General features: G+C 35.0%; 2 protein-coding genes across 2 annotated transcripts in view; both read left to right on the forward strand.

The window, feature by feature from the left end:
* Nucleotides 1–285: 285 nt before the first annotated feature.
* Nucleotides 286–13996, forward strand: LOC115439885 (UNC93-like protein). Its single transcript, XM_030163939.2, has 10 exons — nucleotides 286–402; nucleotides 6899–7017; nucleotides 9000–9162; nucleotides 9392–9515; nucleotides 10732–10878; nucleotides 11610–11676; nucleotides 12011–12170; nucleotides 12454–12558; nucleotides 13114–13276; nucleotides 13634–13996. Exons 1-10 carry the CDS (start codon nucleotides 286–288, stop codon nucleotides 13906–13908), a joined length of 1440 nt encoding a protein of 479 aa, XP_030019799.2. The 3' UTR covers nucleotides 13909–13996.
* Nucleotides 13997–25137: 11141 nt separating this feature from the next.
* LOC115439888 (UNC93-like protein) overlaps nucleotides 25138–26690 on the forward strand; it is a 32926-nt gene continuing 31373 nt past the window's right edge. The window contains exon 1 of the mRNA XM_030163941.2: nucleotides 25138–25320. The gene's annotated coding sequence lies outside the window, so the exon portion shown is untranslated. The remainder of the gene's footprint in view (nucleotides 25321–26690) is intronic.

Raw genomic sequence — 26690 nt, forward strand, 5'->3', positions numbered from 1 at the left:
AAACCGCGACGGGATCGAATCCGGGATTTGAAAAAGTACATTTTTTTTAACCATGATCATGTTGGATTTAAATGTATGATGCAGATGTCTTAGGTTAGTTTATGTTAGGCGGTCTGTATAGCCAGTCGTGACGACGCGTGCGAGAAGAAACAAACGTTAAAAATATAAAAATAATGTCAATTCTTTATAACTGGCTATAACACTATTTCTGTTGTTAAATATTTTTATAATAAGTATGGAATAATTAGCTTCGTTCGATTTTTAAAGTGATTGTTGTGAGTGACAATGTCGAAGGAGAAAGAAGCTTGTAATGAAGAGTTGAAGCCAGCAGAAAGTTGGCGCGTTTTGAAAAATGTTATCGTTATTAGCATAGCGTTTATGTTACAATTCACAGCGTACAGCGTAAGTACTATTTAAAGGAAATTAATAAATATAAACATTTAGAACTTGAAAAATACCTATTTACAATAAATATTGTAGGTATACTGATATAATATTTAATTTCAATTATATCTTTTTTTATTATTATTTTTTACCTATGTAACTTTCATAAAAATAAAATAAAATAAAATAATTTTAAGAGATCTCATTTGTCTGCAATTACGGTGTTTTTGTTTTTAAAACTTGTCATTCATATGCCTTTATATTAGTATTAACCTGAATGCATTGGCTGAATGTCATTGAGCTAACCTGAGATCAAAAAATAATAAATATTATACATTTATATTTAAGTAAGTCATATAAAAAGAAAGAAAGAACAATTTATAGGTATAATCACATGTATATTCCGTCTATATTCCGTCCCATGATAGGGGGTAAGCGGATCGCCATATCCGGCACCAATTTTATACTCTGGGATGATAATGAGCAGAAAAACTCAATATTACTTTGCCCGACCCGGAATTAGAATCCAGGACCGCAGAGCGGTGTGGTACCGCGCCCGTAATACAACTGCGCCACTGAGGCAGTCATTCGATTAGTTTCATATTTAAAAAAATAGAGGATCGACATACACTAGCGAAGTATTTACGTATGACAAGTTAAAATCATTATGTAATGGTGTTAGAAATCTATTTCTTTCCAAAGTGAAGTCGAAAATTAAGAATTTCATTATTACTAACAAATATTGTGGACGAGATATACTTATATACAAATTAAACAATAAATACGCATGAATTGAGAACCTCCTCCTTTAACGGAATTCAGTTTAAACGTAAATATAACATTAACAATAATTAATATAAAAAGAATAAGACAAAAAATATGTACTATCTATCAATCATCTTCCTTTATTTATTAATATCAAATACACTGCAACACGATATAGTAATAAGTAGTTCTCGTGTATTTCTCCGTTAGCTTTAAACTTAGATTAGACTTTTCGGAAATTTATAAAAAAAAAATGGTACGTATTAATCAAATAGAAACGAATTAATAATTATGTATTTTTTTAACACTAAAAAAATATTTTTCCTTATTAGCATTAAACCTTCGTTTACAGTTAATACTTGCAGATATTACAAGCAATTATGTGATCAACCAATACGTAATCCAGACGTGTTTAATACACATAATTTTTCAGATGTTTCAAATTAGTGTTAATTTGAGTAAAAAAGGGCCATTAAAAACACATTTAAATTAGGTATAATTTTAAAATTCCGGCTTTAATATTTATTCATAAAAAAATATCGTCGTCATAATCGTATTTATTTAACAATACGATTATTATAATTAATGCGAAAGATGTTTGATTGTTTGTTAGAGATAAATACGGAAATTGTAGAATGGATTTGGATAAAAAATTCCATACAGATAGGTCATGTATTAATATATTTGCGAGCGCCTAAAGTGCTCACCCGAAAGCGCGGTGTGTTTGTATAAATCGGCCCTTGCTGGGCTAACAAACGTAGTATTAGGTAAAAAAGAATTAAAAAAATAAGCTGGTTTTTATTTCGGAAATTATACAATGAAACTTTTGTATTTTGTACGAGGAAAGGTTTTTTTCACACGGGTAAAATTGCGAGCAATATATTGATAATATTTCCGAAAATATACAAAAATTAATGACAATATTATTGTAATCAAATAATACTTCATTTCGTAAGCTGAAGAGACTGTCAATAATTATTTTGCCATATTATCCGAAGGCCTTGGATGTGTCTGTATGAAGACCTCATTTTCAAGCAAATTGCATGGCACTGTAGATACCTACCAAGCTGTTACAAGTCATAATGGTATGTCATTACACCGTCAGTATTTAGGTATTGAAAATGCGAAACCACGTGAATATTTATAGTTTCAATTTGACATTCCGTTAATAAATGAAACCACATACTGCCCTGGTAATCGGTATAGTAGTAATTCAGAAAAGGCAGTTCGGCCCTATTACATGGTTAACTAGATTATCTTATCTTCTTACTGCTGTTTATCAAACAAGAAAATGCATTTCTAATTTAGTTAGATGTATGAAATCTAGATAGGAAGAAAGTTCGTTTAATATACATTCAAATAGTAATAAAAAAATTACCGTCTTTGACTTACTGCCCTCTCGATTACCACGGCCTTATTGTTTACCTCTGTTAATCAATTACAGAATATAAATATTATCCATGGATAACGAATATTTTCATTAACAATCCCGCTATTACTTTTCTCATGTGTAATTTTATAGTATAGTGCGAAAATAGTGTGTGTGAGTATTTCTGGCTGAAAGTGAAATGTTGCCGCAGTGATTTTTTTAAGATTAGTAGTAGTGGCATTAGGAGGTGTAAATTTAAAATTATATTTATTGAAATTTATTTTGTTCAAAACTCAGTATCACCCCGGACTCTGGATTTAGTGTCCGGTATGGCTTGACCCTATCAATAGATAGCTAGAAATACACATGGCGAAAAGGAGGCTCCCTCGTTGCACGTCTGCTTACCCCTTCACGATAAAGGCGTGATATGTGTGCGTGTTGTATATATCCCCTACACCTATCTATATGACCTAGTTAAAACCTATGGAGGTGATACACACACGACAAGCCCAGGGTCGATTGTAGCGCCTAGATCCAACCATACCTAATCAAATTCAAGGTGTATGATATGACATATTATTTCTAAGTACATATCCTTCCTTTCCCTCACGAGAGAAGTGAACAAATGTAGGTATTGGGTCTGCGAACAATCACGCGTAACATTGACCATAAATTATAATTTGTACTAAGATCATTTAAACAACTCTACGCATGGAGGTAAATATAATTCAAAAGTGTATTTGTTAATGAAATTGGATTACCTAGATAATGAAGAGAATAGATGCACGTACAGGCAATGTATGAAAAATTGTAAAAATAATTGTCATTACATACTTTATTTAGTAATTATTATTCCTAAATTAAACAAATCTACGCATGTAGATAAGTATAATTCATAACAATGCATTTGTTACTGGAAATCAGATTACCTAGACAATGAAGAGGCTACATGCGCGCACAGGCAGTGTATGAAATAATGTGGATGGCATTGTCACTACATACGTTATCCTGGTAATATATACAATTCCTAAGGATTGTGTAGAGTAAGCACTCTCCAGCAAGCGCGGGTCTTTCGCAAATGTGTAAAATAAATGCATTTTATCAATGTTATTATGAAATGTCAGAAAAATGACCTTATAATGGTCTTCGGCGTATTATTTGAACTCAAATATAGTTTTCCATATATAATTTACTAGCTTTACATATACCTACCTATAATAAAATCATTATTATTATGTCAGTAAGTAATTTTTCGGGACAATTTAGACTACCGTTAGTTATGCCATATAAGGTAGGTAATAGGGATATAAAATATAATCTAATATGAAATCATTTATATGGTTTTTGTTTTGAATGCTGCCTTTAACGCAGTCGAGATTACCGACTCTAAACTTGTTTTTAATTTTTAGAAATAACACATGTGTCAAATATACTACAAAAATAGGACGTAATTTGACTTATTAAATATGGACAATGATACAAAAGGTGGAAAGATGAGCTAATGTTAAGTCGTAGGAAGTCGCTTGATGCGGGCTACTTCCAAGAGGTCGATCTGGAAATCTTTGGGGGAGGGCCTCGTTCAATGGATATCCTGCGGCTGAAGATGATGATAATACGAAATATGATTTATTCGAAGCGTTACTCTTAGAACATGGAGTGTACAGTTTCTGAGATACAATCGTTTATACATAATTTTTAGCTGCAAATAGGTGGCGCCATTTAGTGATCGTTATAAAAAGACATTGTTTTCGAATCAAAGTTAATTGTACTTTAACGACATTCATCATTCTCAGTTCTTCATAAATAGTATAATGTTTTAAAATAACACTTAAAAATATATATGTCTTGTATTATAATTGTGTATTATAATGTCCATATTAATTTAATATTAAGTACACACAAATACTTACAGCAATTTTACGTATTTCTTCTTGTCGTGTCAACCTTGGAGCGAATACTTCGCGGATCCAATTGGGTACTTATTCAATTCAAGGCAATTACTCAGCTATAGAAAAGGAAATTGTGCATCAGAGAACTTGGACGAATAGGTGTTACTATTAATACCACGCTTCTGTACTATAATGTCTCCTGCGTGGATAATCTCCGTCGAGATAGCCGCCGCTAGTAATCTTTTATTTATTCAAATAAATCTTTTTTGAAACTTCTTCAAGCCATAAATATAATTCGAAATTTAAACCATTTTGGATTTTAATTTTCCTTCGTTCCTTTGTCGAATATTCTGGTTTTTGACCTGCATTTGTTTTTATCTAATGGATTTAGATCTAAGCCGTTTTATTACCTTATCATGATTTTGACTAACATATCTGTGAAGGTTGGGATAATAAATATTATTAAAAAAATAGGTTTGTTTGTACATATTATTTCGTAGGGGGTGTTATTTTGGCAATCTTCAACGGCTCAATTTCCGTCCAAACGAAAAAAGTATCTGCAGTATTAGAAATAAAATCCAAACTAATTTTTATATATAAGGTATCTAAATATTGGGTTTATATAGATAAAATAAACAATAGAATTTGGATTAATGTGTTTATTCATTAATTACTTAGGTACTGATAGTTCTGGGAATCCCAAGCTATGATAGCTATACGACATTTTGTATATCCACTTAAGATTAACTTTTCAATAGATATCGATTTTCCGGGTATAATATTGTCCCACTGCTGGGCACGGGCCTCTTCTAATATTGAGAGGGATTAGGCCTTAGTCCGCCTAGTCACGTGCGGATTGGTAGACTTTACACACCATCAAAATTTCTTTAGAGAATTTCTCAGATATGCAGATTCCCTCATGATGTTTCCTTCACCGCTACAGCAAGCGATGATTCACAAAAAATACACACATATTTTTTTTAGAAACATCAGCGGTGTGTGCCCTCGGGATTTGAACCTGCAGAAATTTGTTTCGGCAGTCCCTTCCACACCCAACTATGCCATCGCCGCTTTTACGGATACCAGAAAGCATTATCTGAAATATAAAATTTTCAACATTATAAGTGACTCCCGAGGCAATTCTTGTGCGAGGTGTCCACACCGAATGCACGCCCATGCATGGGGGACATTTGTCGCGGCCCTAGGCAAACAGTTAAGTGTGTAGGTATACCTCATGGTTGCCAATACACACTGAACCCAATAAAGGCTCGTGAATATTTCCTGGCCTTCCCCTTCCCCTCATCATCAATAAGGTTCATTATTCTTCCCCAGATATCCCCCCCATCCTTCCTTCAGGTCCCTGCAGTCGCTATGCCAGGGGATATCAGTATCCCATTCGCAAGTTTCATCCCCGCTACCCCGTTTCCCCCGGTGTTGACTGCGGGGTACTATACCAAAAAACTATTATAAGTGACAAAATAGTGGTTAATCATGAAGTGTTTACATAAACAGCTTATGGCTATAATGGTATTTCTATAATATTAGACAATTTATATTGTTATATAGTTAATTCATTGATCAACATTTTCCTTGGACAACTGAACTTATCAACTAGCATAATTTATTTGACGTGCGGGAAAAAAAACAATAACAATCTAATTATAATCTACGATACGGTTTACGACATTATTAGGGTTAAGTATTGCGGAAAATCAATGACGTCACACCGGAAATAAGCTTTCCGCGTACCGACAGAAGGCAAGGTGAAAGACTAAGATGACCTAGTGTCTATATTGAGAGCTAGATCAGGCGCTAAATACGTGACAGAAGCCCTTATGACCGGAATAATTATCTTATAATTAGTTTTCCTGCACCGTCAGTCTTGATATGATTGAGGTTATGTTGAGTTACTAGTGGATTCCGTGATATCCGGATATTCGTGGGATAGGGCGCTGTTTGTGTATTGATTTAGGTATTAGATTAGGGTCCATTTCACAACTTTTGAGTAAATGCTTCATGTCACATAAATGTATAAGATGACCGAATGCAAAAGTCACAGTCTTATTTATATAACCAAATAAATGGTTAGAATGAGTACTATCTACATTAGCTGTTTAATAGAACTGTCAAAGAAAATTTACTGGAAACTTGTGAAACAGGCTCTTAGTATAAAATCGTAATAAATTAGTATTTTTAGATTTTAAAAAGAATACGCGACCATGGTGTTTTCCAATATATTAATTAGAGGGACCTAGTTATACTTTGCCTTAGTTTGTAGTATTAAGCTGTATTAACTTAAAGTCATTTACAGAAATGTTAATTACACTTAAGTAGTATAGGATTATTATTGTAATTTCTTGTATTTTTTATAATTTTTTAACTCAGGTTAGCAGAAATTTATCCAAGAGCCAGTACACAGTACATAAAAAATGAATCCTTATTTATCAAACGCTTAGATTTTAATTATAAAATAAGCACTTGTATATTCCAGGGTGCAGCGAACCTGCAGAGTTCCATAAACGCGGAGGCTGGTCTGGGCACCGCGTCCCTGGCGGCTGTGTACGCCGGCCTCGTGTTTTCCAACATATTTCTGCCCGTTGCTGTAATAAAGTAAACAAACTGTTCATTTTTCTCTTAAACAATGCAGTTGTGGTTGACTTCAGATGCTATACGTGTTCAAGACTTTTTCGACAAGGAAGGCCCTGTAACATAAAATGTTATACTTTAATTTTCAAATTAATGCTAATAGTCGACTATAATATAGGGGTGCCAAAGGCAAAAGGGAGGGTCCCAAATAAATGGTAAACTAAAGATTGCATTTAGCACAATCTTAGACATTAACTGATGAATAACATATATTGGAACATTGTGAAATAGGCGTTAAATGGTTATAGTTGACAAGCTGCCTGGCGTTAACTTTCATGTTTTATATTATAATATTTCTAGAATTGAATAATGCGATATATAGAATACTCACGTTTCGAAACGCCTGTCTATAAATAGTAGCAAAGTTATTTTGTTACTACGGTTTTGTAAAGTGTTATCTTTGTCTATCGCTATGCTATAATGCTCTACAAAACCGAACTCAGACGATTTTTGCCGTAAGTCTTACTCATCTACTCGATGTGCTAAATTAAATGCCTGTACCTGTGAAGAGATAATAAGGCAATAAACAGTTTTTTTTATTGCTTTGAATGACAAGACGAGCTTACCGTTCGCCTGATGGCGAGCGATACGACCGCCCATAAACAATAGAAATACCATCCAAGACCTTGAATTACAAAGTATTGTTTGGTATTTCACTGCGCTCGCCATCCTGAGACATGAGATGTTAAGTCTTATTATTTGCAGTAGTTACACTGGCTACAATGCCCTTCAAACCGGAACACAACAGTGACTACATACTGCTGTTTGGCGGCAGAAGTAAATAATATATTTACTTTTTCAATCCATCATCTTTTTCAATATATTATTTTTTTAAATAACACATTGAATGATGTTTTGTCTAAAAGGTAAACGATATCTGTTAATACTAAGTTCAACGACCGCTCTCACAATTATTGTCTTGACATTGACCGAGATCTCAAAGGACTCACTTTACTTACCTGCTATCACGTATTTATCAGTTTTTGTGCAAATTTTAGTTTAGATTATAATTGTTCTGTAGGCATAATATCTAAGCGTAATAATAAAAAAATAAATTGTCACGACTGTGGTTTCTGCCCATGGTTTAATGCCATACAGCCTCGATCAACAACAGAAGCTCTCATATGGCCGTTAAGTCAGATACCAAATGCAGAAGTTAACATTGCTGGATACACCATGCATTTCACTTTGAATCCCTAAACACCTGTGGCCTGTGTTTTGAGCCTCGATATTGGAGATATTAAGAGAGGAAGAGGAGGTATATTTCATTGAATTTTTTAAAATGTATATAAAAATAATATATGCAAGCCGCTTTCAATAGGTCGATCTGAAATTCTTTTGGGCAGGGTCGTGTTCAGCAGTGGACGTCCTGCAGCTGATGATGATGATAAACTTTCAAAATAAAGAAAGAAAATACAGCCCCCTATTATATATTGCCCACTGCTGAGCATGACTCTGACAATTTTAATTCCCTATTAGGTCGGACAGATATTTTTATTGGGATGATCAATATGCCATGTGCATATAGGCGCTATGGATAATCATAAAGCAATAACATCATATAATTTTGGATCATAAAACGGCTCTACGATTTAAAGAATATAAACGACCTCGCATCCATGCAGTATTCCTCAAAATGGCAGGCAGAGGTGCAACTAGGGCAAGTGCCCTCTGCCTACCTTTTGTCCTAGTTGCACCTAGACGGTGAAGTCACCTTCTCTGTTCTGTACCATGGGTGGCGAGCCTATTGCTAATTTAAAAACTTATATATACCTATTACTTAGGCTATTTACTTAGGAATTTTGACGGTGTGTGAAGTCTACCAACCCGCACTACGCTAGGGTGGTGGTCCAAGGCCTAATCCTTCTCACTAGTAGAAGAGGCCCTTGCCCAGCAGTGGGACAGTATGTAGCTATAGCTTTATTATATATTCCTACTTTTTGCAGATGGCTCGGCACGAAATGGACGATGTCACTATCGTTTCTAACGTACATGCCGTACATCGCCGCGCAGTTTTACCCGCGCTTCTACACCATGATCCCAGCGGGACTCATCGTTGGTTTCGGAGGAGGACCTCTCTGGTGTGCCAAGTGCACTTACTTGTCTGTGGTAGGTTATTGTTTCATATTTTATTTAATCCACGGAATTTAGTCTGGAGGATTTTCTCGTATCAAGAAAGATAAGATTAATGAAGCCTAGATTTTCTAATTATAATTCCTGCATGGTCTATAATATTTTTCTCGTCAATCACATGTAAAAAAAATTTGGATATGTCCACAATATATGTCTGGTTAAGCTCTTGTAATATTTTTTTTACGATTTTTTTTTGTACTTTCAGGTGTCAGAAGCGTATAGCAAGATATCAAATATATCTGCCGAGGCCTTGCTTGTAAGATTCCTTGGTCTATTCTTCATGATATTCCAAATGAACCAAGTCTGGGGTAACCTCATATCTTCCTTGTGTAAGTTCTACTAATTTTTATGCAATTACCTAACATAAATAACTGATAAAGCTTCGATTATTAAAGGAAGAGGTAGCTGTCATATAAAAGTAATAGCAAACTGTGACGTCGCCGAGTGTCACCGGCCATAACGCTGCATGTGTCAGAGATGGCGCGATAAGTAACCCAGCACGCCCTCACTTCTGCTCACAGCTATATTAAACATAGAAACTAGATTAAACATAGAAGAATTTTGATATCCTTTTCAGTTACATATAAAATGATCTACAAAATCAATCATACTACCTTATTGTTTTAGATATATTGTAATAAAAACTTAGACGGTTAATACATTGGATACCACACGTTCGGCTGTCACTCAGTGGCGTGTAGCTTCTATGTACTAGGTAAAGGAAATAAATTCTCACGGCCTCTTAGGCTATAATACGATGTCTTGTGCAATAAAATAAAATTGAAAAATACAATACTGCTTGCATTGTATTTTTACAATTTTATTTTAATTAAAACATACTTCTTTAAGTTACGAAATATGATATATGTTTTTTTCATAATAATTATGATATTGTCATTTTTTATATTATTTAATGAGATTTTCTTTCATAAATCCGCAAAATTTCTAAATGCCCCCGTCTGAAGGACATTTTATTTAATAGCTTTGTTTCTTTACTTTTTTAGCATGATTGCTTTTGAAATTGCTTGATTTATGATACAAGGTATGTACGACATTATAGGTATATCACGGAACCTGTATTTTGTTATCATTAGCGTTTCCTTTGCACGGAGGTTATGACTATCTTCAAACACGCTTACGTTTCCGGAGCGTTTTCTTATTTCTATACTATTATTATATATATAAATTTGTAATATTTAACATATTATATTAAAATGTAATTGGATTTTAATATCTAGTTCACGGGTAAACTATTTAATATTATTAGGCAAATTATATTATCAGTGGTGCTCATTGATATATATAAATATAACGTCACATGACATTTGAATATAGAATAACCGCTAGATAAAGACAGTCTTATTTTTAAATAGAACAAATCGTGTGATACTCCTCTAAGATCGATTCATCGCGAAAACGAACCAATCAGAACTAAATATTTTTCAATGCTTTCAAATGACTTATTTTGATTGGTTTATCCTCGGCATCGGATCAAAGTTTAAGATTGGGGTTGTTCAAAACGGTCTTTTATCATCTTGTTTTCAGTGCTATCGTCCGGTGATAACTCAGCGGCAGTGACGTCAGTTAATGCCTCCATGATCCCGATCCTGTGCGGCGCCAACTTCCTGCCCAGCTCTGATGCAGAAGAGGCTCTTCCGCCGCAGCCTCCTGAGAAGATACAGATGCTGTCGGGTAAGAGTTTAAAATATATCGGCGTAAAACATAGTGGTTTATACATAGTCAAATAGCAATAGCCAATCGAACGTTGTCTCACCCACAACCACTACATAGAGAATCAATCCCGTGATCAAGGCAGGATCAACCAGACACTGCTTGTAACTGGCACATTGACTACCTTAAACTCAACTCTATCTTGAAAACTACGTCAGGACTAATAGAGTGACCACTTAACAGTAACGACTACGAGAGAGAATCATAGTTAGCTCTCAGTAAACTGAACAAAGTACACCAAACAGTCAACTAGACTAACTATTATCACCACCAACAACATTTCGACTGGTTTTGCAATATTATTTCAAACTACCCGAATTAATTCTGACACTCCAACATACTATATTAAGTATGGAATCGTTTAAAATAAAATAGATCATAATTTTAATTTAGATAACATACATATAAAAATATATAATTATACATTCGCTTAAAGAATTGTAAATTGAATTAAATTACGAGGTTATTACATTATTACGTAAAATTTTCTTCATCCAATAATTTCGAAACGTGCAGTTAAACCAATCAGAAATCGTGTTTAGGATGATTACGCCAATCTTAATGCATTACACTGAATTCGGAGAAGTCAGACGTTTGACCCATCGAATCCAAACCCTTTGGCATAGTAACTACTAGCTATCCATGGCGCTATACAAAAGATAGTAGTGCCTTATCAAAATGTATTGTTGCAGGCATATATCTTGCATGTATGGCAGCCGCGTCTATACTTATTGGAGTAGGCGTTGACTCTATGAAGAAGTAAGTTTGACAGATTTTTAAGGATAAGACAGCTTTATATAAATGATGCTTAAAAAAATAAATTTGAATATAAAAAAAATATAGATAACAAAGTAAAACAATTTATACGGATGCCTTATTAATAAATAATCCAAAAACAAAATATACCAGCAGTAAATTTTATTTCGTTTATAAAAATTGTTTATTCAGTTACAGAGTGTATTTATTATTATTAAAACCCTAAAACAAGTGAATTTAGAATCTACGAAAATGTGCTTTGAACTAAGCAGTCGACGTTAAATCCAACAAGGCAGATGATAGAGGATATTTCTAAGTATTATCTACCTTTTTACAGGTATAACTCCTCAAGAACCGGCTCCGGCGGAGGTCTCTCAGGGTTTGCGTTACTGGCTGTCACTCTGAAGCTCCTGGTGGAACCCTACCAGCTACTGTTGGTCACCATTAACATATTCATCGGTTTGCAGCAGGCGTTCTTTGGCGCCGACTTTACCGCGGTATGTAATTTTGTCACTACGTCCACATTGCTCTAACTTTACCGTTTCATTAGTTTAGTGGCAGCGTATATCGTCTAACTACCGCAATAGTATGAGAAAATTTAAACAGTAAACAGCTTGTAAGGTAAACAGATGACTGGAGAAGCGTCGCAGGAGCATTCTGGATGCAAGCATGCCAAGGCAGGTCCGTCTGGAAAACTTTAGGGGACCCTATGTTCAGTATTGAACTTCTTGTGGCTGTGGATGAAACAGTCTTTAGAATTGTTACTATTAATCTTTGCAGGCGTTTGTGTCGTGCGCCGTCGGTACCGGCTCGGTCGGGTTTGTGATGATGACGTATGGACTGGCGGACGCAGTAGGATGCGTCGTCACAGGATATCTAGCTAAGGTAAAGAATAAATAAAAAATAAAGCCAATATCCTAAAATTGTAATAGAAAATATGTAAATATAGTTATGCATATGGTTATTATCGTGATAAATGCACGACAATCTATCGATTATTGTTTGCTGTGGCGGTGAGGAAAACATTATGAGGAAACCTTTATACCTGAAAATATTCCAAAAAGGATTATCGAAGGTTGCAATAGGCCACCGCGGTGGACTAAGTTTTAATCCCCTCTCAGTATTAATGGAGGTTCGTGCATAGGAGTGGGCAGTATAAAATACAGGGCAAGCATTATTACGTCATTGGTATCCCTTATCTTTGTGTAAAACATGCCGTAGTGGGCTATGGACTAGACTGATATCAAATTTTTAACAAGCCGGTATAATAGTCGCGATGGATATCTTTCGCCAGTTAATAATTTATTTGGACGTTAAATCATTTCACATCAGATTTAATGTTGTCACGCAAGCATAGAAACATTTTTGGAGGCCGTTAAGAAATGCGATTATTCTAGGAATTTGGTTGAAACTAAGTATACAGTAATCTCTGTTTTCTAGATAACCGGTCGCCTACCGCTAATCTGCGCGGCGACGCTCGTGGACCTGGCCTTGTTCGCTACCACGCTGCTGTGGGCTCCTCAAGCTGGTTCCGCGCACGTGCTGTACATCATCGCTGTGTTATGGGGCTTCTGCGACTCCATATGGCTCGTGCAGATTAATGGTACGTGTTCAGATTATTAAAAAATAGAAATAAGAAATAATTTATTCAAAATCTACCAGCAAAGAAATCTCAAAAACCACCAATAAGTAACCTACAAGTATTGATTTCTGGTAGTAGTATTATCAAATAAATAATAAGAGAAACGTAAAACAAATTGTAACGTCACTGGAATTACAATTCGGACGTAAGAGAGAGATAGAGAGTCCCCAATACTGGCCTATTTTTTAATTTCTTATAGCACAATTTTAAATACCTACTTTTATTTACTGATTTAATTGTCAATTTGAATGCTAACGTCATAGAAGCGTTTCTTATACGTTGCAGATAAAAATGTAACTAAATTCTTTATTATTTCAGCGTACTACGGAATCCTCTTCCCCGGCAAAGAGGAAGCAGCTTTTTCAAACTTTCGACTCTGGGAGTCCGTGGGCTACATTATCGCGTATCTCATATCTCCTTACTTTAGAACCAGCCACAAGACCTATCTCATGCTAACACTCATGGTAGTTGGAGTCCTCTGCTACTTCTACGTGGAGTTTAAAGAGCGGAGAAGAAAGATGAAGGTAGAGAAGAAAGAAGATCTGTGTTACGCTACTGGTTGTGATAATGTAGCGTTTCAGAATATAGAGTAACGTCTTTAATTATATAGTATGTATATAACTTGAGATGATTTCAATGTTGATAAGTTTAATGTAAATAAATTTAAATGAAAATATTTAATAATTGTTTTTCACTTTGAACGACAAGATGGGCTCTTCGCTCCCTTATTATACATATATACATGACACATATAGCAGGAAAATCACACTGGAATCTGGGTCAAATTTTATGCTACATGATCCATGATTCTAAACATGACTTTTAATGCCCGAAATCTGTACTACACTGGCTATAATGAACAAATTAGGCCGTAGTAGTGTTTAGGCACTGCTGCTTGACGGCAACGATAGATAAAACAACGATGGTGATGAAGTCGCATGTACACAGCATACTTCTTATAAAAAAATATAATTCTTTTTATGGAAAAGCCGTTTCAAATACGCAGTAATCTTGTGATTCTAAAGCGACAAAAGTACAATTAGTTTTCGTTAGATGTCGCTATAAGGCTAGTTGTGTGTATTGTTTTTTTCATTACTTGAAAACGAAATATACGGGTACCAGAACAATTTGTAACCTATCGAAGCGTAGCTATCTTGTGCTGTTTTAATAACTTCCTATTAGTATTGGAGACGTGAATTTCGTGTTGTTTCACAGATCACACTATCAGGGTGCCCGCAAGTTTTACTAATTATTCAGTGGCCTTGGTGATTACAATTTATTGATACAATTAAATTATTGTCATGAGATGGCGTTGTATATAAGATAACTGATATGTCCTTGACGAGGACGCCTAGGTTACGCCTGTGCCTCGTCCTTCGGGAATTAATGGGAATGGTCATATACAATACGACTTCCCAGTGACGACTTACAGCAGGTTTGCAGTTAGGCATGACACCCGCCTTTTACATCTCTCTTTCGTCCTTACCCGCTAGTGCCTAAATTCAATAGCTTGTTCCTCGTGTAACTTCATAGTTGGAGGCTGAGCGGCTGTATTGTACGTTTTCCTATTTTATCCAATATTCAGGCTGGATATTTTTTCGCCTGCCTCGGTGGCTTAGTTTGATGTGCGCAGCAAGAGGTCTACTGCGAGGTCGTGTGTTCGAATTCTAGGTCGGGAAAAGTGTTTTTTTCTATTCAATAAGGTTTTTCTATTCAATACCATCTCGGAATCACATTATGGGAGGGAACATACAGGCGAAAAGTGGGTGCTCTGGTTGCACTTCTGCCTACCCCATTGGTGATAAAGGCCTCGTGTGTGTAAAAACTTTTTAGCGCCTCTTCTTGCATGATTTAGATCTTTTTGTCTTAGATTACAAAAGTATTTATTTTCTTTTTGTAGTGACAAATACCTTCAAGTCAAAGGGAATAAATACATTGGGCTCCAGCCATTGTGTCCTTCTAGGACCTAGAACCTTCAAACCCTTTAAAGACCTCTCAGCTCGTCCCGCCCTAAAGCCGATACTAACAATATTTGTCGCATTATGGATAATTTGTGACAAGCCTACGAAAGGGATTTGTAGATAATTTATGCAAAACACTAACACCAATATTGTTCAAGAAACTGGTTTAGGTGTTTTATACATATCAGAACCTGAATGTAAGCAAATTATAATAGCTGGTATTGGACATAAATTTTTTGTCAACTTGTAAACCATTAAAATTTTTAAGAACTCGTCTCGGTTCGTTATTGTTTAGAAATGATTGGTAATGGTAAGTAACTGGCACTTTATGGTAAAAAAGAAATGATGGAGAATGATAAGTACTGGCACTTTTTGGAAAAAAAAAATATTATGTATATCCGTGGCGACGGTGAAATTTTCGGAAAGGGTCCCATTAAAACATATAGTTACTAATATCCATAAATGCAGTCTACAACTTGTTCCAATAATAATTAGATTCTACATAAGGGGTAGCCGGCAGGAATCGAATCTTTCGCTACTGATGCAAGAGACGAACTGCATAACGCACTCTTAATAACATAATGACCTATTTCAAAATTGTTAATTTGTGGCAGTCTTCGGAAAACTAATTTTTGTTTGCTCCCTTTTTTTGATGTTGGTATAAAATTGAGCTTATTAAAGAAAGTTAAAAAACTAAACCTATAGCATGAAAAAAAAAAGGAAAAAACTAAAAGGTCGCAAACAGAAATTGGTTGTTTGACGATTCCCACAAATTCCCAAAGGTAATTTTGGAATGGGTTATTATTCTATTAAGAGTGCGTTATTATTTTATGAGATAGTTATGTTCAAGTGAACAAATCCTTTGTCATTCATTAAAAACAAGTTCCAAGCAATCTTAGAACAAAGTTATAATAATTAATGGTTATAACTAAAACAAAACATGTTTTTATCGACTATAAACGATCGTGCGATTAAATTGATTAATGTTAGGAACGCGTTGTTATTAAATCAATCAGTGTTACAAAATATTTAATTTAAGAGATCTAATATGTAACTGCCGTTTGATATGTATAATTTATTTGGTTTATTAGCTTTTACTCGCGGCTTTACCCGCGTGAAGGAGTTTTTAAGGATAAAAGCCCCGCTATATATGTTCCCGGGATAGAATGTAGCCTATAACTTTTCCAGGGACTTAAACTATCTCCATACCAAATTTCATAAAAATCCGTTTCGTAGATTATGAGAAAATCGATAACATATAGACATACAGCAAGGGGATTTTGTTTTATAATATGTTTAGATGGTTAGCTATCTAATTTAATGAGTTGCAACAAATTTGAAATTAGTCGAAATTAGATTACACAAAACTTTGTGGAAACTTTGGTATGCCTAGACGATATTTTATTTATGCATCGTTGTTTTGCTCTTATGGTTTTAATGACTGGTACTAAAATATAGCAATTATAAAAATATTTTTTATACAGATTGTTACTAAACATGCTAAATACAATTGTTTTAATACTTTTTTTATTTGCCAAGTCATTATCTCAGCCGTGCCATGAAGTAAACTAACAAAAAATATTTTATAACTAAATAGAATCAGTAGGTACTCATTTACCTAAGTAAATCGTGATTAAAAGCCCTGTTCACTTCAGATCTGATAAATTATGTATGAATATATCAAAAACATTGTCTCAACCCTCGTATTAAATAACAAAATAGCGTAGAAACGTAAACCGGCTTATTGACGTCAATTTGGACCACAATAATGTGGTCCAAAATATACATAAGTATAAAATTTATCGACATTCGTTATGTTTTATTACTACACTATACTGTTTTTATTTAATAAATAAATGCACGCCAGAATGGCTTTTAGTCTTGAGTAGCAACTCACTATAACTGAAAATTGCGTGATGAGCTACTTCAGTGTATTTCAGTGTTGCTGGTGGTAGGATATATTTTATATCCGCCTGCCGCCTGGATAGCAAGGTGTTGAAACCCGCTATATCATCATCATCATCATTTTAGCCGGGAATCGTCCACTGCTGGACATAGGCCTCCCCCATTGAGCACCACAGGGACCGGTTCTGGGCCGCCCTCATCCATCGGACTCCGTCGACCCTCACCAGATCGTCGGTCCATCTCGTGGGGGGCCTGCCTACGCTGCGTCTCATAGTAGTTCACGTAAAAGTGTCACATTCCAGGATCAGCCTGTGTATACCCAATTTCAATAAGCCGGCATAATTTTGTCGACTGTCGAGGGGTAATCATCTCTCGTCAGTCCACATTCTATTGGACCCCACTCCACTTACTGTCAGATAGTGGGATCACATTGTGGTGCTTATATGAAAAAAAATGATAGTTTAGGAGTGCTTTCAAATCTCATCGGATATTCCTGCATAGAGCCGGTTTATGGCCCATCGCCTTTAAGACCAGTGTCGCACTTTTAGTGTTTAAGAGAGCATCGGACTACGACCCAACTGTGAGGTTTCGGGGAAGTTGGATATTTATATCTCAATCAGATAGGTACCTAGTCAGAGGCGGCTTTACCTATTGTGCCGGGTGTGCGCTGCACACGGGCGCAGTGTATACCTAGTACCTAGTTTAACTTTATGAGCTGGGCCCGATCCCTACACAAATGAAATAACGGAAATGTATCGTATTGGCTTGCCAGTTACCCCGGTACCTATTGGATGGGGCTGCCGCGGGAACCGAAGCCCGAGTGTTAATACCAACATTGTTGTAAACGATGCTACCTTCCGCGCATGTCCAAGAATCCTTTTTAAAGCTCATGTTTTTATTCTTTTTTCATCGCTGACTATTATAGCTTAAGGAAAAAATATTCATGTAAGTGTATAATAAATTGTACACGTGGAGGTTTTCATTAATATTCAAAATACCTATCTACTGGGTGTTTTCCGCGGCTTCCTAAGCATGGAAATGGAAGAAACGTATTTTATTTAAATACAATTTTGTTTTGAGGACTGGCCACGTAATTACTGCACGATACCATATTTTACTTGTGGTAGGATATGTTTTATATCTACCCGGATAAAGACTACCGTACACAAGGTTTTTAAACCCACCATAGTGACCCACGTAAGTGTGACGCGTTCCGGGATCAGCCTGTGTATACCCGGTTCCAACAGGCCGGCATAATTATGTCGACTGCCGAGAGGTAATCATCTCCCCTCAATCGACATTCTATTGGACCCCATTCTTCATGCCATCTGGCTGAGGGGTGTTACTTTGTCGTATACTAATAAAAAATAACAGATACAAAGACGTAAAGTTTGTGTATTTTTTTTGTGAGTATACTTAATGTAATTATTACGAGACATAATAATAATCAGTATAGGCTACGGTAAACAATGCATCTTGATTTATGATTATGATACTTCTGATTGCGTAAATTCTGAGAATTATATGCGGTGCTAATTCAAGTAATTTGTCTGAACAAATTATACGTAATTATGTATTGTGATTTATAAAATTGAATAGGATCGAATTAGGTTATATTATTTATGTTAGCCTTGTCGTGGATGTAGACAGCCTGTTCTACGCCAGTTAACGACGATGTAGAATTGAAATGGACGAAATAATAGACATATTTGCATACAGCATTTGTGGGCTCATGCGGGCGAATACCACTGTCAAAACTCCAATGAGTGATATGTTGCGTTTTGGTCGACAAGTGATATTTACGAAGGCCCATATACTCGTCATATAATCCCTGTTCTTTGCTTTTAATATCCGTTTAAATGTCCATTAACACAACAATAAATTGCATTACATTGTTGTGTTAATTGATTTGTAATCTTATTTCAATAAAGACAACGTCGATAAAAGTTTGACAGTAAAAAAATCTCTGCGTTGAGCTTCGCCATATAGGTGCTATCACTAAATCAAAAACTACGCCACGGTCTCAGGTCACTTTTAGAGATAAAGAAAAAACAATTAAGCTTTGTTTTATAATATACAATTAAATAAAGGCAATAGATAGTCAATAAAAGCCATGCCTGCCTACAAATTACAATGGTGGATGCAGTGATAGTCTAAAATACTCTTTTTTTTATATATTTTTGCAATTAATAACCATTGACTGTCCTTAGTAAATAAATGCCAATAAGGACTTTAAATTGCAAAGGTCTATACGGTATTATCCTCGGCTTGTATTAATGTTAATTTTCCATCTAAACATTGCTCGCGGCTTCACTTGCGTATAAGACTATCGAAAGTCTTAATGTATTTTCCAGGATATGAAGTACCTTGATATTGGAATATGGACTGTCGGTACGTCAAATTTCATCTAAATGCGTTCAGCAATTTACGTATTTACATCTTCGCAAATTATCGGTTTCGATTAACACGTATTATATTAAAATTATATTCTAGAATACAATATCGTTAGAATAACGCGCGTTCAATTAAAGTTTATAAACACAAAGGTAAATTAATTTTATATTGCGGTTTGACAGGTTGCTACTTACCTATAACCAGTTATAATGTTTAAGGTTGCTTGTGAATGTACAATATGTACGGGGTCAAAAAATAAAAGCTTTTAATATCATTGTAATATGTCAAATGAACAATGACCAATAAAATTATGAGTGTACTTTCTCAGGCTTTGTTTTTTTGTGACCTTTGTGGGTAGCCATGAGTGATACGAAGGTGAAGACAGGCTTGGCGGCTTTAATTTCGAGTATAGCCTAAATAGGCTATACTAGCCCGAGCCGGGCTAAATAGCCCGGCTTCGAGTTATAGTTGTCCGTGTATGCGTTGGTTGTCATTTGTTAACCAATTTGGGGATAAGTATGACTTAAATATATCTGTATTTAATACTATTATGTTGCCAATCTAAGATTTTAGACAATTCAGACGTTTCTGATATTAAATTAATATTTTTTTTAATGTGTTCAAGCACTTGTGCCAGTCTCGATGGTGTAGTTGTATTATCATATGACTGCAGTGTTGAGGTCTCAAGTTGGATTCCTGGGTCGGGGAATGTGATGTTGGGGTTTTCTACTCTGTATCAGCCTGGAGCCTGCAATTTGTATTCATATGTCGATAGGCTCGCTTCCTATTACATCATGGTACGCAAAAACGTGGTGAAAAATGGGTGCAAAATTGGACTTCTGTCTATTTTTTCAGGGATAAATGCCGTGAGTTTATCTGTGTGTAACGGAAAACTACTCAATAAATTGAACGGAACTATGCCTTGTTCATACCATATTTTAAATTGGCATGAATAACTTACATAATAATAACTAATATGAACAATACTAGACCAGCGCAACGGTGAAGGAAAACATCCCGAGGAAACCTGCATACCTGAGAAATTCTCTAGGAATTTGCGAAGGTGTGTGAAGTCTACCAATCCGCACTAGGCCAGCGTGGTGGACTAATGAATAATCCCTCTCAGTAGTAGAGGAGGCCCGTGCCCAACAGTGGGACAGTATATAATACAGGGCTGATATTATTATATATTTTATTATAGACCAGCGCAGTGGAAGTCAGACCAGACCTGAATCTTTGTCCACAGTAGAGCCCACGCACGGTAACGATACAGTACACAACGCAGGGCTGCTAGTACAATTATTATAATTGATAATTAAATAACTAATATATTATTATGGAAGAATTCTTTTAAAACTGCCGAATTTATGTGTTAACATGGATATAATTTGACCTACAGAGTACATACTTAGATCGTAAACTATTGCGCAATATTACGAATTATATTTAAGGGCACGATAAAAATTGTGACGGTTAAATATATTCATAATTACTAAGAATGAAACAACTTTATCTAATTCCACTCACATCGGAAATATGAAACATGCTCAGAACCGGTGCGGCGACTATGCTAAGATAGTAACACTTTTACTCATATTTATTGGCTTATAAATATTATATATTCAACAATTATTGTTACAATAATCCTGCTTATCCTTTTTATAATATATAATAAACATATTTTATATGTAGTTTATTGCACTTGTTCAATATTTGAAAGTTTATGAAAATAATTTTAAGGCAAAAATAGCTGAATGGGTTTGGATAAAATTAAGTACATAATTTGATCAAGTATTAGATAAAGGAGTCAAAAAAACAAGTCCTCAGTGTCAACATAAAAAAAACAAGTATGCTTTGTTGCCTGTCGTAAAAGGCGACTAATGAGGTCCATTAGGGTCATTGGACATATACTCGGCTGTGCCAAAAGTATGTTTCGATTGGAATAGTTTGGTGTGCAGAACTCGCCGTTTGTGGACGCTTGTTGGTTTCCATGTACCATCGGACTGATTACAGTATACTGCAAAAGCTGTACCGGCAGTGATCTGATTTGCCCTATGGTACCCCGGAGCTGCCTTTAATGTGTCGACGAAGGCTACCGCAGGGTTGAAGTTGGTAAGAGAGCTTGCGTAGTAGACCGTTAACCCGAAATACTCGACTCGACACGGGATCTTCCTTACGAAAAAAACATGCTTTATTGGTGAACAGGGTTATGAGTTAAAAGGATTCTCAGCTAAGGCTTTGCAAGAGGTTCATGTGTGGCGCGAGGTAAGAATTTCGAAGGTATATGAAGCCTGTCAACCCGCGCTAGGCTAGCATGGTGGGTTAAGGCTTAAACCATCTAAATAGTAGAAAAGAGTTGTGTTTAGCAGTTGGCAGTATATAATACAGGTCTGGTGTTATAATTATAATGAAAATGATTTAATTACTGTAGTCAGATATAGGATTTTTACGAACAGACAATTGTCAAAAAAATTGTTTAAAATTAAAAATTGTGGTAAGGTTTTTTAAAAAGTTAAACAGATAAATTTCTCCTTTTTTTGTGTATAAAAGTGGCTAAGTTACACTAGATGTTACGTGAAGTGAAGCTCATAAAAATGTCGAATGGCGAGAGCTAAAGACATCTTCAGAGAGTCGAAACAGATATGCCGGCTTGCCATACCTTCTTCACGCTCCGCTTGAAGGACTCCAGGTTGCAGGTTGGAGGGAAAACGTATGCCGTCTTCGTTCACTGATAGCGATTGTAAATTATTGATGCTAAATACTAAAGTCTTTAATTCTGAGGCAATTTATTTAATACTAGCTTCCGCTCGCAGCTTCGCCCGCGTGGATTTCGGACTTCAAAAATGGAGCCGGTCGCGAACGTTCGAGAATGTTCGTTTTACGAAGCTACTCGCTAGGTGATTCGCTAGCCTCTAGGTGCCAAGCAAGCCGCCTGCCTGTGCGTTCGCGACCTTATATATATACAAAAATAATCCTTATAGCATGATTCAGTATTCACGCATGATGGCTTATTATTAGCGTATTTCATGTATAACTTTGGTGTTTCTATACCGATTTCTATGATTCTTTTTATGGAATATTTAATAATGTTAACTTTTTTTAATTAGGGATGACTGAGAGTGTTATAAACGTAAGAGTAGACAAATATAATGAGAAAGCTTCGAACTGCTAAGCTATCGGGAGTTACATGTGTTATTGTGAGTCAACCATAAAAGATAGACATATGCTGTCCTGGGATATTTTTTACATAATTTTAAGGAGAACATTTCCGTCATACATGATTTCTGTGTAGCTTTAACCATTAAGGTTGCACACGCGACGGAAGCTTAAAAAATGGAATAACTTCTCCCGTTTTCTCAACATTTCCCTTCACTGCTCTGCTCCTATTAATTGTAGCGTGATGAAAAGTATACTATAACTAGCACAGGAGTATGACAAATAATTGTACTAAGTTTCGTTAAAATCCGTCGAGTAGTTTTTGTTTCTATAACGGTTATACAGACAGACAGACAGACAGACAGAAAAAAAATTTACTAATTGCATTTTTGGCATCAGTATCGATCCTAATCACCCCCTGATAGTTATTTTGGAAATATATTTCATGTACAGAATTGACCTTTCTACAGATTTATTATAAGTATTGATAGATAGATATAGATATAGATAGAAGATAGATATTGTATTCGATGACTTATTACATTGAATTTGTTTAAACAAGGACTCAAACACGGACCTTAACTCTTAAAAAGAAATATTGATTACAAGAATTTAATTATTGTTTGTATGACATATTCGTATCGTATCAGCCTATAATGTCCCAATGTTGGGCAAAGGCCTCCCCAAGATCCTTCCATGAATCACGATCCTGCGCTATAGTGAACCAGTTATTTGTAATGAATCCAGTTCGTCCCGCCATCTCTTCGTTGGTCTACCTCGATGCCTACGAGCAGTGTCAGGGCTCCACAAGGTAGCAATCCTTTTTTTTTACGCGGGGAAAAAACGCGTTATCGCTACCACCACTCGGAGGGTCAGTGGAATGGTTATGTTGGTTTCACCGGTCTTTCGGCCCAATCTCGACACTCGGGAGTATAGCATCCGAGCGAGCGCTGGACCGAGTCCCTAACCCTTGTATACCCTACACCGGCATACCAACCAAAACCCGCGGTGGCCTTCTTCGGCGCATACGGGACGGCCCCGGGGTATCTTGTTGCACTAAGATAGCTGCTCGGAACCGCCTCAGCGCGATACTGTATTGCGGCACCTCTCTAATTGAAGGGGCTAAGATGCCCCACATGCTGAATGACTCCTTTGGAGTCTACGACATCGGGAGACCTACTACCCGCATTGTCGTCCACCTCAGAGTCACTGTGGTAGCAATCCTAGCCCTAAATTCATCAGGCAAATGACATATTATTTTGAATTATTTTTTTATCTCTCTTTTACTAAAGCTTGTTACGACCGTTATGCAACTATTGTTAACTACATTAGTAAAAGAGACACAGCTGTCGGATAATTGATATGAACATGATATTAATTTTAATTAGTGATGTCTTGAATTACGTCATTCAAATATACACTTATTGTACTTAGTATAAAATCTGAATTCGATGGTTATAGGGTAATTAATATATGCGATATTTCTTCGATAAATTGAAACTAGGTTTAAAATACACAGAAAAATATACTAATTTAAAATAGATGTATATATTAATATCGCAAAAAAATCGCGTCCATTATTTTAATTTTAGGGTGGATTTAGAGTAGAAAAATCCAATATCACTGGCCGACCCAGGGCTCGAACCCGAAACTTCAGCTCTACATTCGTACCGTATACGACAACCGAGGCAGCGATTTGTTTTTATTAATGGTTTATTAAATATTGACACCCACGTGCATAGTCGCATAGTCTATTGTGTAATCCATTAATTTGTACGATACGTTAACTTTGTGACGATGCTGTTTCTAGAAAACTTAAACGATAAACAGAAGATTTTAGGGCTAAAGATTTCCTTATATTGTTTAACAAAAAAAAACTTTTAATAAAGTATGTACAGTTAGTCACAGAAGTTTCTGAACAAATTCACAACTTCAAAACACTTAAAATATTTTTGGAAACCCAATTAAAATATAAAACTTAATTATAACGTAAAAATTATAATCAGTTAATTACTTATAAGTGGTATTTTTTCTTATATCGTTACGTATATGTGGTTTAAATCTAAATAAATTATGTTGTAATGTTATTGCTCATTGAAGGTTTGTGGATTTCTTAAAATATTTCAAATACACGTGCCATTTTTGTTGATTAATTTTTAATAATAACGTATGAAAAAAAATCAAACAATACGAATTAGAACCTACTTTTGTTTTAAAATTTTAAAACGACGAAATTTAAATTTAGAACACATATTTCAAAACTCTTTTGTAATACCTAAATATGTTAACTTTTTAAACACCTACATGCTATAAAACTTCCAGGAAATATGATTGTATACAGAATGTAAATTCCTAGTTTATATGCAAATGAGTGTAGCATTGGATACGCGCGCTACAACATTCGCAGGCTCCACAACTTAGTTGGTTAGGAACCTATTATCTTACCAGTTCGGTACACAGCTCGCGGACAATATCGGCTCAAAAAATCCTTGAGTATTTTTGTTCAAATTATTTTTTGTGCCAGTGACAAAAAGTGATTATAAATTTATAGAAATAATATTTAAAAGTTTTGTAACGTGACATTTTCACGTAAGTATTTATGTATTTTGGATTTTATAATTTTTATATAATTTTTTGAATATATTTAAATTATTTTTGATTTTATTTATTAATTGTATGTAAGATTATGTTTCGAATTATAGACGTTCTATTTTTAAATTTAAAAGAGGACCCTATCTGTTTTTAATTGTATGTACTTTCAATAAATACTTATTTATAAATAGTTTGCCGCGTATAATAAGGAGTATAATAGAAAAGGTTTTCGGAGGCGATGATTTTTATGTTACTTTAATTTTATCGGTCATTATGTTTATTCTTTGAGTGTGAGACCCAATACATTCATAATAGACCAATCAGCAATTTTTTATTTGTAGGTGAAAAATTTTACGATAATATTAGGGGTTTTGAAAAATGTTTAAACGCCAGGTAAGGAGATTACAAAAAGGATTTATTTGATATTACAACAACTTTCGCCACTAAATTTCAAAATTGTGTATTCCGATGCATAGTAAATTAGTATTTTGAAATCTTAAAGCGAAATGGACCTTAGGTTCTTATTACTGTGTAGCCAACATCACAAGCCTTTCCCACAAAAAGGGCCTTGACATACGAAATGACATACAGACGGACAACACACTCATTACTCACGTAACTAAAAAGAAGGTACCTATACTCGTATACTAACAACCTAAAAATACGTCATTGCGATATATTTTATAACTTTGATTAATTTTAACAAAGATAAATTTTATAAAAAAATATTATATTTAATTCCTTTAAACATTCATTCTTATCGAAGTAATGCAGTGCTCACGATTTATTCGTGGCCTTCAATAAACAATATTAATATAAATCAGTTAGGCTGCTTTGTTAATTTTATGTTACAATTTAAATATGGAATTTGGATATAATAGTTGTATTCAGGCGTGTGAAGCAATTTTAAATAAATATTGATAATGATATTTATATAAAGAACACGAAATAGAAATCTTTAGTATTTTTATGCACCCGCTGAAAATAGACTGAATATTAAGCATTCTTTTTACGTATTAAAGTGATATAATTAAAATAAAACAACACATGTGCAGTATAATTATAATCAAATTTTATGCGTGATATAATTTGATTAGTGATTTATGAATAAATATTATCTGACTTCCTATATTTTATTTCGTATTCAAAAAGTCGTATAAAATTTAAATATTTGTAACACACGCATACTACTACTTTTATAACTGGAGTTTGAATTCCAGACTATACGTACGTTTAATGACGTTTTTTATATGCGGGCATGGACAAAAGACCTCATTGCTCCTTATGGTAAATGTACTGTGGTCCATACAGAGTGTTGACTGACGAGAGATGTATATCTCATACCAGTCGACACAATTATGCCGGCT

This window comes from Manduca sexta, chromosome 14 (assembly GCF_014839805.1).
Source record: "Manduca sexta isolate Smith_Timp_Sample1 chromosome 14, JHU_Msex_v1.0, whole genome shotgun sequence".
NCBI lineage: Eukaryota > Metazoa > Arthropoda > Insecta > Lepidoptera > Sphingidae > Manduca > Manduca sexta.